The sequence below is a fragment of the Meles meles genome, chromosome X (genome assembly GCF_922984935.1).
Source record: "Meles meles chromosome X, mMelMel3.1 paternal haplotype, whole genome shotgun sequence".
In the NCBI taxonomy this organism is placed as follows: Eukaryota; Metazoa; Chordata; class Mammalia; order Carnivora; family Mustelidae; genus Meles; species Meles meles.
In genome coordinates, this window is record NC_060087.1 from 18,049,261 (window position 1) to 18,064,944 (window position 15,684).

Genomic DNA, 15,684 nt, shown 5'->3' on the forward strand with positions numbered 1-15,684 from the left:
AGCCCAGGAGTAAATTCTACTTGGTCATGGTGAATAATCCTTTTACTGTACTGTTGGATCCTATTGGCTAGTATTTTGGTGAGAATTTTTGAATCCATGTTCATCATGGATATTGGTCTGTAATTCTCCTTTTTGATAGGGTCTTTGTCTGATTCTGGAATCAAGGTAATACTGGCCACAATAAATGTGTTTGGAAGTTTTCCTTCCATTTCTGTTTTTTGGAGCAGTTTCAGGTGAATAGGTGTTAATTCTTCTTTAAATGTTTGGTAGAATTCCCCTGGGAAGCTGTCTGGCCTAGGGCTCTTGGCCTAGGGATATTTTTGATGACTGCTTCAGTCTCCTTACTGGTTATGGGTCTATTCAGGTCTTTTATTTCATCCTGGCTCAGTTTTGGTATTTCATATGTCTCTAGGAATGCATCCATTTCTTCCAGATTGTCAAATTTGCTGGCATATAGTTGCTCACAATATGTTGTTATAATTGTTTGTATTTCTTTGGTGTTGGTTGTGATCTCTCCTCTTTCATTCTTGATCTTATTAATTTGGGTCCTTTTTCTTTTCTTTTTGATAAGTCTGGCCAGGGGGTTATCAGTCTTACTAATCTTTCAAAGAACCAGCTCCTAGTTTCATTTATCTGTTCTACTGTTCTTTTGGTTTCTATTTCATTGATTTCTGCTCTGATCTTTATTATTTCTCTTCTCTTGCTGGGTTAGGTTTTATTTGCTGTTCTTTCTCCAACTCCTTTAGGTGTAGGGTTAGGTTGTACATTTGAGACCTTTCTTATTTCCCGAGAAGGGCTTGTATTGCTATACACTTTCCTCTCAGGATTACCTTTGTTGCATCCCAAAGATTTTGAACAGTTGTGTTTTCATTTTCATTTGTTTCCATGAAATTTTAAATTCTTCTGTAATTCCTGGTTGACCCATTCATTCTTTAGTAGGATGCTCTTTAGCCTCCATGCATTTCTGTTCTTTCCAACTTTCCTCTTGTGGAAAATACACAGGGAATGATCCCAATCTTTTGGTACCAGTTGAGATCTACTTTGTGACTCAGGATGTGATCTATACTGGAGAACGTTCCATGTGCATTCGAGAGGAATGTGTATTCTGTTGCTTTGAGATGGAATGTTCTGAATGTATCTGTGATGTCCATCCGGTCCAGTGTGTCATTGAAAGCCTTTATTTCCTTGTTGATCTTCTGCTTAGATTATCTGTTCTTTGCTGTGAGTAGGGTGTTGAAGTCCTGTACTATTATTGTATGATTGTTGATGTGTTTCTTTGATTTTGGTATTAATTGTTTTATAGATATTAGTATATATTATTATATATTAATATAATGAGGCTCCTGTGTTAGGGGCATAGATATTTAAAATTGTTAGATCTTCTTGTTGGATAGACCCTTTAAGTATGATATAGTGTCCTTCCTCATCTCTTATTATAGTCTTTGGTTTAAAATCTAATTTGTCTGTTTTAAGGATTGCCACCCCAGCTTTCTTTTGATGTCCATTAGCATGGTAAATTGTTTTCTATCCCCTCACTTTAAATCTAGAGGTGTCTTTGGGTCTAAAATTAGTTTCTTGCCTAAGGATATCAATGGGTTTTGTTTTTGTTTGTTTGTTTTTAGAGACTTTATTTATTTATTTGACAGAGAGATATCACAAGTAGGCAGAGGCAGGCAGAGAGAGAGGGGGAAGCAGGCTCCCTGCTGATCAGGGAGCCTGATGCAGGGCTCGATCCTAGGACCCTGGGATCATGACCTGAGCTGAAGGTGGAGGCTTTAACCCACTGAGCCACCCAGGTGCCCTGGTCTTTTTTTTTTTTTAATCCATTTTGATACCCTGTGTCTTTTGTTTGGAGCATGTAGCCCATTTACATTCAGACTAACTATTGAAAGATATGAATTTAGTGCCATTGTATTGCCTCTAATGGGACTGTTACTGTACATTGTCTCTGTTCCTTTCTGGTCTGTTACTTTTAGGCTCCCTCTTTACTTAGAGGACCCCTTTCAATATTTCCTGTAGGGCTGGTTTGGTGCTTACAAATTGTTTTAGTTTTTGTTTGTCCTGGAAGCTTTTTATTTCTCCTTCTATTTTCAGTGACAGCCTAGCTGGATATAGAATTCTTGGCTGCATATTTTTCCTCGTTTAGTGCTCTAAATATATGATTCCAGTCCTTTCTGGCTTGCCAGGTCTCTGTGGATAGGTCTGCTGCCAATCCGTATTTCTACTGTTGTAGTTTATATAATCTTCTTGTCCTGAGCTGCTTTATGGATTTTCTCTTTGACTCTGAGCCTTTAAGTTTTACTCTTAGATGATGGAGTATTGGCCCATTTTTATTGATTTTGAGGGGGATTCTCTGTGCCTCCTGGATTTTGATGCTTGTTCCCCTCACCAAATTAGGGAAATTCTCTACTATAATTTGCTCCAATATACCTTCTGTCCCTTCTCTCTTTCTTCTTCTGGGATCCCAATTATTCTAATATTGTTTTATCTTATGGTATCACTTATCTCTTGAATTCTCCCCTCATGGTCCAGTATTTGTTTGTCTCTCTTTTTCTCAGCTTCTTTATTCTCCATCATTTGGTCTTCTATATCACTAATTCTCTCTTCTGCCTCTTTTATCCTAGCAGTAAGAGCCTCCATTTTTTATTGCACCTCATTAATAGCTTTTTTAAAAACAATTTCAACTTGGTTAGATTTTAGTTCTTTTATTTCTCCAGAAAGAGGTTTTTATTTTTCCAGAAAGGGATTCTCCAGTAACTTCTGTACTTTTTTTCAAGCCCTGCTTGCATCTTTACAGTCATCATTCTGAACTCTAGTTCTGACATCTTACTAATGTCCATACTGATTAGGTCCCCAGCAGTTGGTACTGCCTTTTGTTCTTTTTTTTGAGGATTTTCTCTGTCTTGTCATTTTGTCCAGAGAAGAATAGATGAATGAGATAACAAAATGCTAAAAGGGTAACAATAACCCCAGAAAAATATACACTAACCAAATTGGAAGAGACCTGAAACCAGGGGGAGAAGAAAGGGGAAAAAAATATGATTAGGGTGATGAATAGAACAGAGCCACACACTTGCTTTTGGGTGTATTTTGGTCTGTTAGAAGAAACTGCCTCCCGGGGTACCTGGGTGGCTCGGTGGTTAAAGCCTTTGCCTTCAGCTTGGGTCATGATCCCAGGGTCCTGGGATCAAGCCCCGCATTGGGCTCTCTGCTCAGCAGGGAGCCTGCTTCATCCTCTCTATCTGCCTGCCTCTCTGCCTACTTGGGATCTCTCTCTCTCTGTCAAATAAATAAATAAAATCTTAAAAAAAGAAACTGCGTCCCCAAATTTTGAAGAATGAAAAACATATATATATATAAATGTTTATAAATAAGGATAAACAGGATGAAGGGATAGAATATGATTATAAAGATGAATATTAGAAAAGATTTTAGCAAAGGAATTGATAAGATAAGCACTTGGTTGAAAAAAGGGGAAAAAAGGAGAAAGTGTGATCTGGCTGGAGACTACAACAAAGCCATATGCTAGATTTATGTTATATTTTGGTGCGTTAGAGGGAATTGTATCCCAAAATTTTTTTTTTCAAAATTTTTAAAAAGATTTTATTTATTTATTAGTCAGAGAGAGAGAGTGAGCACAGGCAGACAGAGTAGCAGGCAGAGGCAGAGGGCAAAGCAGGCTCCCCACTGAGCAAGGAGCCCGATGTGGGACTCGATCCCAGGACGCTGGGATCATGACCTGAGCCGAAGGCAGCCGCTTAACCAACTGAGCCACCCAGGCGTCCCTGTATACCAAAATTTTAAAGTAAGTAAAACTTATATGTATATAAAAATATGATTAAATACAATGAAGGGATATGATATGACTATGAAAATGAAAAAGGATTTTTTAAAAAAGGTATTTTTTTTTTTTTTTTTTTTTTAAAAAGGTATTGATAAGATAAAATAGTTAAGATAGGTTGAAATAGGAAAGAGGAAAAATTTCAAATATAGAAAAAGAAACAAAATTTTAAAAAAATTTAAAAATTTAATTTTGAAAGACTAAGGAATCATGGGAAAAAAGGGCATGAATTCTATGTGTTGTATTTCCCTGGCTCTTTGTTCCCCCCTCTTAAGAAAAAGGACTCTCTTTGGGAAGGCACAGCACTGTGGCGATTCCTTTGGGTAAGCAGGTGGTCCTTGGGTGAAGAAAAAAGACACCTCTCCTGTGGGCAGAAACATCACCATGCCAAGGCCAGGCAGTTTGGTGAGCAGGGGTTGCCCAGACCCACCCAGGGGTCCTCTGTCGAGCTGCCCTGTGGCGAGATGGCACAGGACTTGTCACAGGCTGAAACGGGAGAAAGGAAATTAAAATTATAGGAAACAACGGAAGTGAAAGCCCCCAAACATACCTTGCCATGTGGGTTTGGGTTTATTTTATGTAAGGAGAGAATAAGAATGAGGACTTTAGGGACAATAAAGGACTTGAATAGGATCCTGAAAAAACATTTGGAAGATCAGGTTGTCTAAATATGTGTTACTGAAATTGACTTTAAGTCATCATTACTGGCCTGCTTTTTGTCTGACTTTTTAGCAAAATCTGTACGAATGACAAGGAGAGACCCTCTTGGAAATGAAGTTTTTCTAATTGCTTTGCCTTTTCTTTTCCTAAATCTTAATTTGGCAGATATTTCTTTTTGTGTTACTGCTTTGTTTCCTAACCTGAGGTTTGTTGTAGTTAGAGAAAAAAAAATCATCTTTGAGTTCAATATGTCGGATTTCCTAAACACATACTTTATTTTCTACTTGGGATGTTCAGATCATTTGTAAACACAAGGATTAAAAAACCTGCAGTGTCCTAATGTTGGTCTCTTGAGAAAGTCCTTTGTCTCAAGAGTTTGTATGTTTCTAAAGAGATTTAGTTGTCAGACCTTACTCTGTTTGGGGTATTTAAAACGTTTCCTGGAAACCATAACAATGTAGAGGTTTAAAAAAGGTCCAGTAACTTTACTTGAGTCATGTAAACTTTTACAATAAGCTAATTTAACTTCATTTCTTCAGAGGGAAGCTTTGGCTTTCTTGATGTTGTCTATTTAGTTTCCTTTCCTATGAGACTGAAGCTCCAAAGATTGCTCCAAGTTGTCCAGATCTAATTGAAAGCCAAAGCATCTTAATCATAATATTGTGTTTCACGATCCTGGCTTACTTAATTTTTGGAAGAAATGGGGGTAGATTGGGAGTTTTAGTAGGATGAAGCCAGGCTGGCTTATGATGTGGTTGTATGGGGCCAATTAGAGAAGATGGTTGCACACAACAGTTTAAGGATTTTAGTAATACATGCGGGCAAGATAGATGTTGTGAAAATCTCTCTTTTTTTTCTCCTTGAAAGAAGAGCAGTGTTTTTCTTTGAATTTTTATAACATCACTTTTTTTAACCCTTTTTATTTATTTTTTTGAATTTCTTTTCAGTGTTCCAGAATTCATTGTTAATGCACCACACCCAGTGCTCCATGCAATACGTGCCCTCCTTAATACCCACCACCAGGCTAACCCACCCCCACCCCCCCCAAAACCCTCAGTTTGTTTCTCAGAGTCCTCAGTCTCTCATGCTTCATCTCCCCTCTCTGATTTCTCCCAACTCCCTTCTCTCCATCTCCCCATGCCCTCCGTGTTCTTAACTTGGTCTTTGTAGTATTTGTTGCATTTGAAGGAGATCATGGAAAACTGTGATCCTATGCAAATCTTACATATTAAAAAAAAGAAAATATTGGAGATATAGTAAAGTGAAGAACTAGAATACATAGATAAAAATAATGTAGAGTTACATAAATTAATGATACAGGCATGTAGGATCCAGTTTTTATTCAGTTGCTACTAATTTTTGAGGTGTTACTTAGATTTGGTATGTTCTTAATTTGACTTAACTTTTTTCTGTGTGAATTAGATTTAAAATTAGAAAATCTGCTGTTGGGATTTATTTTATTCAGTCTCTAGGCAGTTGCTGAAACTCAAGAAAGAACAGCCATAGAGTTAGAGAAGATTCTGGAACTTAAATACTTATTTTTAAATTTACATACAATGAAATTAACTTTTTGTGATGCATGTGTCTATAAGGGTTTTTTTTTTAAGATTTTATTTATCTATTTGACAGATGGAGATTACAAGTAGGCAGAGAGGCAGACAGAGAGAGAGGAGGGGAAGCAGGCTCCCGGCTGAGCAGAGAGCCTGATGCAGGGCTCGATCCCAGGACCCCGGGATCATGACCTGAGCTGAAGGCAGAGGCTTTAACCCACTGAGCCACCCAGGCACCGCATAGGGGTTTTTCTTAAAGACTTTTTATTCATTTGAGAGAGTGTACATGCATGTGTGTGAAAGCACAGTTTGGGGGAGGGGCCGAGGGAGAAGGAGAAGTAGCCTTCCCTCTTAGGAGGGAGCCCAAAGACAGGGGGCTGCATCCCAGGATGCCAGGATCATAACCCGAGCTGAAGGCAGACACTTAACCGACTGAGCCACCCAGGTGCCCCTATAAGTTTAGACAAGTGCATAGAGTCACACAACAGTTCCATCACCCCCCCACAAAATTCCCTCATGTTGCCCCTTTGTAGCCAACCACTTTCCCCATTCTTAAACACCATTCTCTGTTCCTGTAGTTTTGCCTTTTTCAGAATGTGAGGAAAACTTGCCTGTGTTGTTCCATGTATCAGTAGTTCATTCCTTCTTATGGCTGATGACTGTTGCGGAGTGTGTCACAGTTTATCCTTTCACCAGTTGAAGAACTTTTGGGTTGTTTCCAGTTTTTGGCAATGATGAATAGAGTTACATGTGGATTTTTGTGTGAGCATGAAGTTTTTATTTCTTTTAGATAACTACCTGGGAGTGGGATTGCTAGGTCACATGTAAGTGTATGTTTAACTTTTTAAGAAACTGTCAAATTGGTTTCTCTCTCTCTCTCTTTTTTAAAGATTTTATTTATTTTGTTGACAGAGACAGACACAGCAAGAGAGGGAACACAAGCAGGGGGAGTGGGAGAGGGAGAAGCAGGCTTCCTGTTGAGCAGGGAGCCCGATGCGGGGCCTGATCCCAGGACCCCAGGATCATGACCCGAGCCAAAGGCAGATGCTTAATGACTGAGCCACCCAGGTGCCCCTCAAACTGGTTTCTGAAGTGGCTTTGCCCTTTTGCCTTCCCACCAGCACTGTGCGAGTGATGCAGTTTTTCTAACTCCTAGACAGCGTTTACATTGCCAGGTTTTGCCTGTTTGTTTGTTTTTGCCATTGTAATGACAGGTAGTGGTATTGTCTTGTTTGTGACTTACAGTTTCCCAATTATTAGTGTTGTGAACATCTTCCCATGCACTTACTTTCCATCTTCATATCTTTGGTGAATTGTCTCTTTAGATCTTTTGCTTGCTTTTAAAATGGGTTAATTGTTTTCTTACTGTTGCATGTTGAGGGCTCTTTATATATAAATCCTTTTTTTCATATATGTAATTTTCAAATATTTTGTCTCTGTCTATAGCTCTTTTTATTTTGACAGTGTCATTCACAGAGCAAAATTTTTTAATTATGATGCAGTCCAATTTCTTTTTTCTTCTATGGATTGTGATTTTGGTATTTTGTCTAATAACTCTGTCTAGGGGCATTTGGATGGCTCAGTCAGGTGGCTCAGTTGGTTAAATGTCCGACCTCAGCTTAGGTCATGATCTCAGGGTCCTGAGAGCAAGTCCTGTATCGGGCTCCCTGCTAAGTGGGAAGTCTTCTTCTTCTCCCTCTGTGTTCTCTCTCTCTCTCTCTCAAATAAATAAATAAAATCTTAAAAAAAAAAAAAAACAAACTCTTTGTCTAACCCTACGTCACAAGAGCTCCCCCTGTATTTTCTTCTAGATGTTTCATAGTTTTAAGTTTTACATTTAGGTCTACGATCCATTTTGAGTTAATTTTTGTATAAGATGTGAGGTATGGGTCAAGGTACATTTTTTCTTTTTTTCCGCAAATGGATGTCCAGTTTTTAAAAAAATATTTTATTTATTTGACAGAAATCACAACTAGGCAGAGAGGCAGGCAGAGAGAGAGGAGGAAGCAGGCTCCCTGCAGGGCAGAGAGCCCGATGTGGGGCTCGATCCTAGGACCCTGGGATCATGATCTGAGCGGAAGGCAGAGGCTTTAACCCACTGAGCCACCCAGGCACCCCAGATGTCCAGTTGTTTTAACACATTCTTCAAGAAGACTGTCTTTTCCCCTTTGATTGCCTTTAAGGTGTGAAATTGTTTAATTTGAGAAATTACGCTTTACTTTTCCATAATAACTCTGATTATTTAGTTGTCTGATTATTATTTTTATTTTTATCACCTATCCTAAACTTTCCAGAGAGAGTTGTAAATTTTGCAGAGATTTCTCAAAGCAGAATTATTTGATTCCTTTAAAATAAAAAAAAAATCAATCAGCGCAGCACAATATTTTAGGGGTATGGAGGTAGAAAATCTGGTTAATCAACTCTTTCTGGACTGGCATTTTTGTAAATTACTGCAGTGTGGAGAATACTGGATCTGGTGACAGGAGACAGTAATTCTCCTCTGAGCTCTGCCCAGCCATGTTACCTTGGAAAAGTCATCAATTTCTTTGGCTTTCGTTTCTCCACAAGAAGGGGGAAAACCAAAGCATCTCTAAGACCTATTTCAGTTCGGATAACTTTGATGCTATTCAGTATTGGTAGAACCTCCAAAGGGTTAGAATCCATGAAGCAGGGGCCGGTCTCTGATAGTTTCTAATTTCTGTCTTTGCTGAAGTACGTATTGCCTGTTGCTCTGAGTGCAGGGAACTGTTTCTGTACTGGTGACAGAGACTCAGACTATCCCTGGGATGCAGACTCCATGATTCTTGTTAAAGTGGTTGGTAAGAATTTATATTATAAGCAGAATGCTTTCTGTTTTGTTTCAACAGCTGGACCAAGCAACTCTGTCCCTAGCCGTGAGGGAAGACTACCTGGATAATACCACAGAAGCCAAGTCTGTACGTTCTCCTCATATTCGACACTGTGCCTTGTCAGACTGTTGTTGCGTTCATCAATTGTTCTAAAATCCCTGACTCTTTATGGGAAATGAACAGCGTGACTGTTTAATGACCGTGTTGCCAATGCAGGAAGCAGAGGCTTTTTATTCACTCAGACAATTGGCACTCCCTCTCTTCGGGAAGTCTGGGCATCAAGGCTCAGTGCCCTCATGATGGAGCTGGGGAGACAGCACACCCGAATGAAGTAACCAAGAAATGAGCCTGCAGCCTTTCCTTAGAACGGTAGAGAGCTCACTGTACGTTGCAGAAGTAAAGTGTGGGATTTGCCTGGGTTCACATAGTCAGTGAGTGGTTCTCAAATTGTACGGCTTAAGAATCACCGGGATCGTCCTGTTAAATGTCGATTCTTGGGCTGCAGCCCAGGAGAGGCCCATGTAGGAGACTTGAAGTGGGACCCAGGAATCCGTTTTCTTAACAGATGCCACGGGTTAATCCAAGGTTAATGAGAGCAAGATGGGGGGCACCTGGGTGGCTGGGAAACCTACCAGTTTCCTGGAGATTGGAGTAGAGCTGCTTCATTCCTGACACTTTAAATTCCTTTTGGAAACATGGTGGAATTTCCAAAGGAGCCCCAGACCCAGGGGATCATTGACTAGGGAGTTCACTGGTTTCTGGGCCAGACTAAGAATGTAAGAACTTAGACTGGGAAGTGTTGGGTCCCAAGGGAAGTCCCTGTCCTTTTGCTGATAATAAACCTTGTATCTAGAAGGTTCTAGAGGGCAGGAAGCTAGGTAAGATCTTAGGCAACTTCCTGGGTGAGGACACTCATCAAAGAAGATTGGCATGGTTGTGTTGTTCAACAGTGGATAGAAGGAACTTTTGCCAGTCTGTGACACCTACCTTTCTTTTGGAGTCACCACTCTATCAGCAATCAGGCTTAAAACCATGTAACCAATCAGTCAAGTCCTGTGGATTCTACTTCCAAAATCTCTGTTCCCTCTGGTCCCCCCTCTGTCTTTACTGCTCTAGGTACTCCTTGTTAACTCTTGTCTTGACTACAAGTAGCTTTTAACTGTTACCTCCTCCCCTTCGTTGCATTGCCTCCTCAGCACCTCTGGACAAGTTCTCTTCTCAGAGCGTATCTCCCAGCATGCTTTTTGCTCACACGCTAGGCTCCGAATTCCTTAGAGGGAATTCAAGGCCTCTTCATGACGTGATCCTCAGAGCACGTTTGCGGCCTCATTTACTTGTGTTTTTCTCCCAACAAAGGCAGCTTGTGCACCTCACAGGAGGGCTCTTCGCTGCTCTTTCCCATGCTCTGTGCTCATTTCTCCAGGCTGGAATTCTTCTCTACTTTTTAAGTTCCCAAACACTTAGTAGCTTTGTTAAGGAACTGATTTTGGTGTCTCTAACGCTGTAGTTGGTAATTTCGTGTTTATCTCCATCACTGGATTGATTACACACTGAGAACCAGACTCATGCATTATGTAATTTTTTCATCTGTGCCCCCCATAAGCACAGAAGGCCTAGCAAGACATCCTATACATGTGTTAATGGAATAAATAATTTCTTAACTTGAGTTGGGAATTAGAAAGCATCATTTCTAATTAAGATTATTTGCAAAGCATGCTTACTGATTAGCAAATATTTATTAAGGTCCTGCTATATGCCAAGCACTGTATAGGTCTCGAGGTCATAAGCATAGCAAGAATAGCATATAGAATCAAGATGTAAGGAAATCTTAGTCCCATAGCACAACTGTGCAATAATTTATGATGCGATGTATTGCGTTCTCACAAATATGTCTGAAAGGAGAGGTTACCCTCAACAAGATTCTACAGTTTCCACAGAGAAAGTTCCCTCTCCAATGTCATATGAATAGCCTGAAAATAGTTTTACGAACATGCAGAGGGGAAACGCTCTATTTGCTCTTTGCTGGGTTTATCTTTATCATTCCTCTCTCCTTTCTTTTTTCCCTGAGTAGTGAGGAGAACTTTGTAAAATCCATACAAAACTGAAGAGACATAGGGCTGCGATCACTGGCCCTTTATTGCTTAGTGTGAAGGTGGGTACATTGAGCTGCAAGAGAATAAATCAGTTTCCACTAGTCTTCATGGATCATTCCTCCTGCTTTTAGCAACTCTTCTTTCCCATTATTTTATTAAAACCTCATTGCCTGGAAAGAGGAGTCTGACCTTTAACTTTCCATTCTGGGCTTATTTGGAGATGTTTTTTTTTTTTTTTTTTTTTTTTTTTTTAAAGATTTTATTTATTTATTTATTTGACAGAGAGAGATCACAAGTAGGCAGAGAGGCAGGCAGAGAGAGAGGAGGAAGCAGGCTCCCTGCGGAGCAGAGAGCCCGATGCGGGGCTCGATCCCAGGACTCTGAGATCATGACCCGATAATATCACTGGTTGCCAGAAAACTAGTTCCCTTGATCCTTGGTGGCTGGTATCTTTGTCTCTCATGGAAGCAGTCCCCCAGTAGCTGCCACTCTTTGTCCCAAAGTGGTCAGTGGATGGTTCGTTTTGCCTCATGCCTGAGTATAGAGTGAAATTGAAGAGCATTTACTTCCACCTGCTGTTTTTGCTCTTCTCTGTCCCCGAAACGTACTTTCTAATAGGCTGTCATGGTCACTTGCTTCTTTATCTCTTACAGTATCGGGATGCCCTTTACAAGTTCATGGTGGACACGGCTGTGCTTTTGGGAGCTAATAGCTCCCGAGCGGAGCATGACATGAAGTCAGTGCTTAGATTGGAAATTAAGATAGCTGAGGTAAGTCTTAATGTAAACTCTTCTTTTTCCTTCTCCTTATTTTAAAAGAAGTATACCTTGAGTGAAAATATATATAAAAATGGCATTCTGTGGCATTGTCCTTTGGGTCCAAGGTAGAGCTCATAACATCCCTTCTGGAAAGGAACAGGAAAAAGAACCATGACAGAAAGAAGAGCTCTTCTTTCCTTCTGCCTCCCTGCTTGAAGTCCAAGGGCCATATGCCACCCAGCTGTGGCCAAAGAACAGCATCTGGGAGATCCTCTGACTACGTTTTCCTGAAAGACTTCTATGTGGTTCCTATAGAAGAATAGTCAGTTAATAAATCCGTATTGATTTGGCTTGAGTGAAGGTTATTTTTCATTTTTCATTTAGTTTACCCTTTATACCAGTTCCAGTCTGACCTAAGATCGGGGCTTTGGGAAGTCTGTTCACCCTTCCTAATACTGGATATACAGTTGGATATAGAAAGTGTAGAGGACATGCTCATAAGCATTGTTCAGCGGCCATTCTGGTGCTTCCTTGTACCTAACCCTGTTTTTTATTCTTTTCTTGCCCCACTGAAATGTCACTATGGCACATGCTCAGTTCTTTGTAAGTTGCCTTAAGTTCAGGCTCAAGGTAGAGACCCAAGAACAAACTTGAGGGCAAATAATGAGAAATTCTCACAGGTTTACTTTGTTCAGAACGTAACTTCTTTGGTAGAAGAACCAAAGTGCAAAATCCCTGTATATTCTTAGGACCAGAGGGAACAAATGTGAAACCCTTAGTTGAATGTGAGTCCAGGTGTTGCTTGGTTTTGTGCTTGACGAGGTGGTGGGAGGGTGTTGAGGTATGGAGTAGGGATGATTGATAAGGGTCAGGAGGAAGTAGTTTCTCTCAGCTGCAGTGCCGTACACGCATACATCGCTCCAAACTCTTACTTGCGGAGCAGAAAGTTCATTCATGCATGTCACCTTTGAAGGCTGTGTGAACACTGCTGCAGATGTTCTGGAGTCAAAGACTGGGCCTCTGAGCCATGTCTAGAGGCCATCTGGATTCCCATCCCAGGCAAATAGGAGACCCAGAGCTCTAATTTGGACTGAAGCTCTGGTGCAGCAGGGGGAGGGCTTGCCCTGAGCCAGGGATTTGGACCAAAAAGGGAACTAAAAACAGCTGGGCCGAGGCAAGACTGGGAATTGTTGAGAGGCTAAATGAAGTGACAAATCCATGGGGTTGGGGGGGGACGTAGTTGGCAGGGAGCTGAAAACAGCTCTGAGGCCAAAGGGCTTCGATCTGGGGCTGCGAGCCCTAGCAGAGGGAGGGAGGAGTATGGACATTCTCTGAGGCATTGATTCAGATAGAGCCAGGAAGCTTTTTGAAAGATTCATGAACTCTCTCCTGTGGAGGGTGAGGGGGGAGAAGCTGAGGGCACTGAAGCATAGAAAAGAGGGGGCAGATGTCCGTTACTCAGCCCTGTGGGATTTTTGTCTTCAAAAATCTGTGGTGCATGGATTTTTGGCCAGCCGGTAACTCTTACTTCCATCTTTTATACCCCTAGGCCATTCAAAAATTAGTGGAACACATAGTACTAGGGAAACTTCTGAAGCTAGAGAGACAGGACAACCTAGCCAAGCACAAAAACATCCTTGGAAATACAGCCATGGAAGTGTGCATTTAACCAATACCAGCTAGAGAGAAGTGTTCACAAAGGGAGGGCACGTTGATCGAGTGGCCCTTGTGATTGGAGCCAAGTAGAGTTTAATTGGAAAGGTTTGACTGAGAAAATGAATTTGGACAAAGTCTTGAATGTTAGTTCAAACTATGGGAGTAGAGATGGTGGATGGGGGTGCCAGGGTAGGAGAGTCCACTGTGTGGTGTGAGGTAGAAGGTGGCAGGTTTAATGCAAGGGAACCAGAGGATGGAGGACCTTAAGAGCACGGTGTGGTTTAGGGCTATGGGGAGCTACTTCCTGTCCACAGAAGTGATTAAGATGGCCCTTGAGGAAGATAATCGTTGCTACTTTTCTTTGATTCAACATAGCTTAGATTTGGTGTTGGCACAGTGGCCAGGAGCACGAGTATTGGGAATAGAAAGAGTGTCAAGAGTGAAGGTTGGCGATGTAGACTTGGAAATATGTGTTTGAGTGGGAACTGAACTCATTCCTCGAGCGGTGGTGACAGGGGTAGGCCTCAAGGTCAGAGAAAGCAGAGGGAAGAGGGAAGGGGAGGTAATGTAATGAGCTGTTAACAGAATGATCACAGATGGCAGTGGTATACAGGTAGTCTGGTGCTCTTTAGTGAAAATGTGTCCCAAGGGATGAAGGGATGGCCTGTGGTTCCTGAGCACTTTGGGTCACTATCTGGATCCCACAGGTCGAGGTGGAGTGTTTGTCGCAGTTGGGTAATCTCAGTTTGGCTGTCAGACCTGTGCCAGGAATAGACTTTTATCCATCCACATTAGAGGTGAGGAATGGATTTAGGAAGTTATTTTTGGATTGAGGGCAGTGTTTTGTACTGAATGGGACAGGAAAGATTCTTTTTATTATCTTCATCTGAATTTTGCCTGAAGTGACGGCTTTTTCTCCTCTCTCTCCCAAGTGGAGCGCTGCACCAAAATCTTGAAAAGCTTTAGGATACTCGGCAGATGTTTTGGCACATACAGAAAGTGGTCATGCATCAAGAAATGGTTCATTTGAAAAAATAACCAAACTCTCTTTCCAACAGATAATGATTCCACATGAAAACCGAACCAGCGAGGCCATGTACAACAAAATGAACATTTCCCAGCTGAGTGCTATGATTCCCCAGGTTGGTGAAAATGATCTAGGAAATGTTATCTTAACTGGTCATTTTACAAGCAATTGTACATCCTCTGTGTATGAATTTTTGCCTTTGTGAAACCTACCATCAGTCTTAGTGGTTATCATCATGTTCGTGAGTCACCACCTAAAATATCCCCTCCCAGTGCATTAGGGTGCTTCCTCCTGTGGGGAACAGAAAACCAGAAAACCCTTTCCAAGAGTGGCTTAAAAACTTAAAGCCCATTTTCTTACATGACAGAGGTCTAGATATAGGTGGTTGCTGGTGTTGCTTTTGCTGTTGAACAGTGTTGTCAAAGAACCACATTTGTTCTTTCCACTCCACTCTCCTTAGTGTGCCGGCTTTTTTTTTTTTAAAGATTTTATTTATTTATTTGACAGACAGAGATCACAAGTAGGGAGAGAGGCAGGCAGAGAGAGAGAGAGGAGGAAGCAGGCTCCCCGTGGAGCAGAGAGCCCGATGCGGGGCTCGATCCCAGGACCCTGGGATCATGACCTGAGCCAAAGGCAGTGGCTTTAACCCACTCAGGCACCCAGGCACCCCAGTGTGCCGGCTTTTTGACCTCCCGTTTGATGACTCAGGCTTGCGAGGAGGCTACAGTTGCTCCACGTATCACGTCTGCCATCAGCCAGCAAGAAAGGGGAAGGGTCAATGATAGTCAAGTCTCTCTGTTTTACCAGGAAAAAATGCCAAAGCCTTTCCAGCATATTCCCAGATGTCTTCCCTTTGTGTCTTAAGTAGGACTGGGGCCTGTGGCCATCCCTGCTTACAGGGGAGGCTGCGAGTGAGTAACTGGTTTTCCATTTCAGTAGTGGATGCAGGCAACGGAGGTAAAAAAAAAAAAAAAAAGGCAGGAAAAGACTTTTGGGGTAGCCAGCTAAAAATGCCAAGAGAAAAAAAAAATGCCAAGAGAGTGATGCTCTGGAGGAGACACATATTGTTTTCCTAGTTCCCCCTGCAGAAGTAAAGCTGCCCCAGAGGGGAGACCAGTAGCGTAGCCTGGCCTGGGGCATCCGTGTGTATCCTTGAGTGAAGAGTGCAGTGAACTGGGGGGGCTGGGGGCCGGGTGTGAGGGCCAGTGTGAGAGGGAGAGGAGTATGGAGGAAAGGAGTGTGGGGGGAAG

At 41.6% G+C, this 15,684-nt stretch overlaps 1 protein-coding gene across 10 annotated transcripts in view; it reads left to right on the forward strand.

Annotated features, from left to right (window-relative positions):
• PHEX (phosphate regulating endopeptidase homolog X-linked) overlaps positions 1-15,684 on the forward strand; it is a 221,876-nt gene that overhangs the window by 50,976 nt on the left and 155,216 nt on the right. For all 10 annotated transcript variants that reach the window (XR_006816898.1, XR_006816899.1, XR_006816901.1 and 7 more), the window contains 3 exons: positions 8,919-8,987; positions 11,647-11,763; positions 14,466-14,549. Coding sequence is in view for 6 of the 10 variants with exons in the window: in XM_045996132.1 (XP_045852088.1) it covers positions 8,919-8,987; positions 11,647-11,763; positions 14,466-14,549 (270 nt within the window). In the remaining 4 variants the exon portion in view is untranslated. The remainder of the gene's footprint in view (positions 1-8,918; positions 8,988-11,646; positions 11,764-14,465; positions 14,550-15,684) is intronic.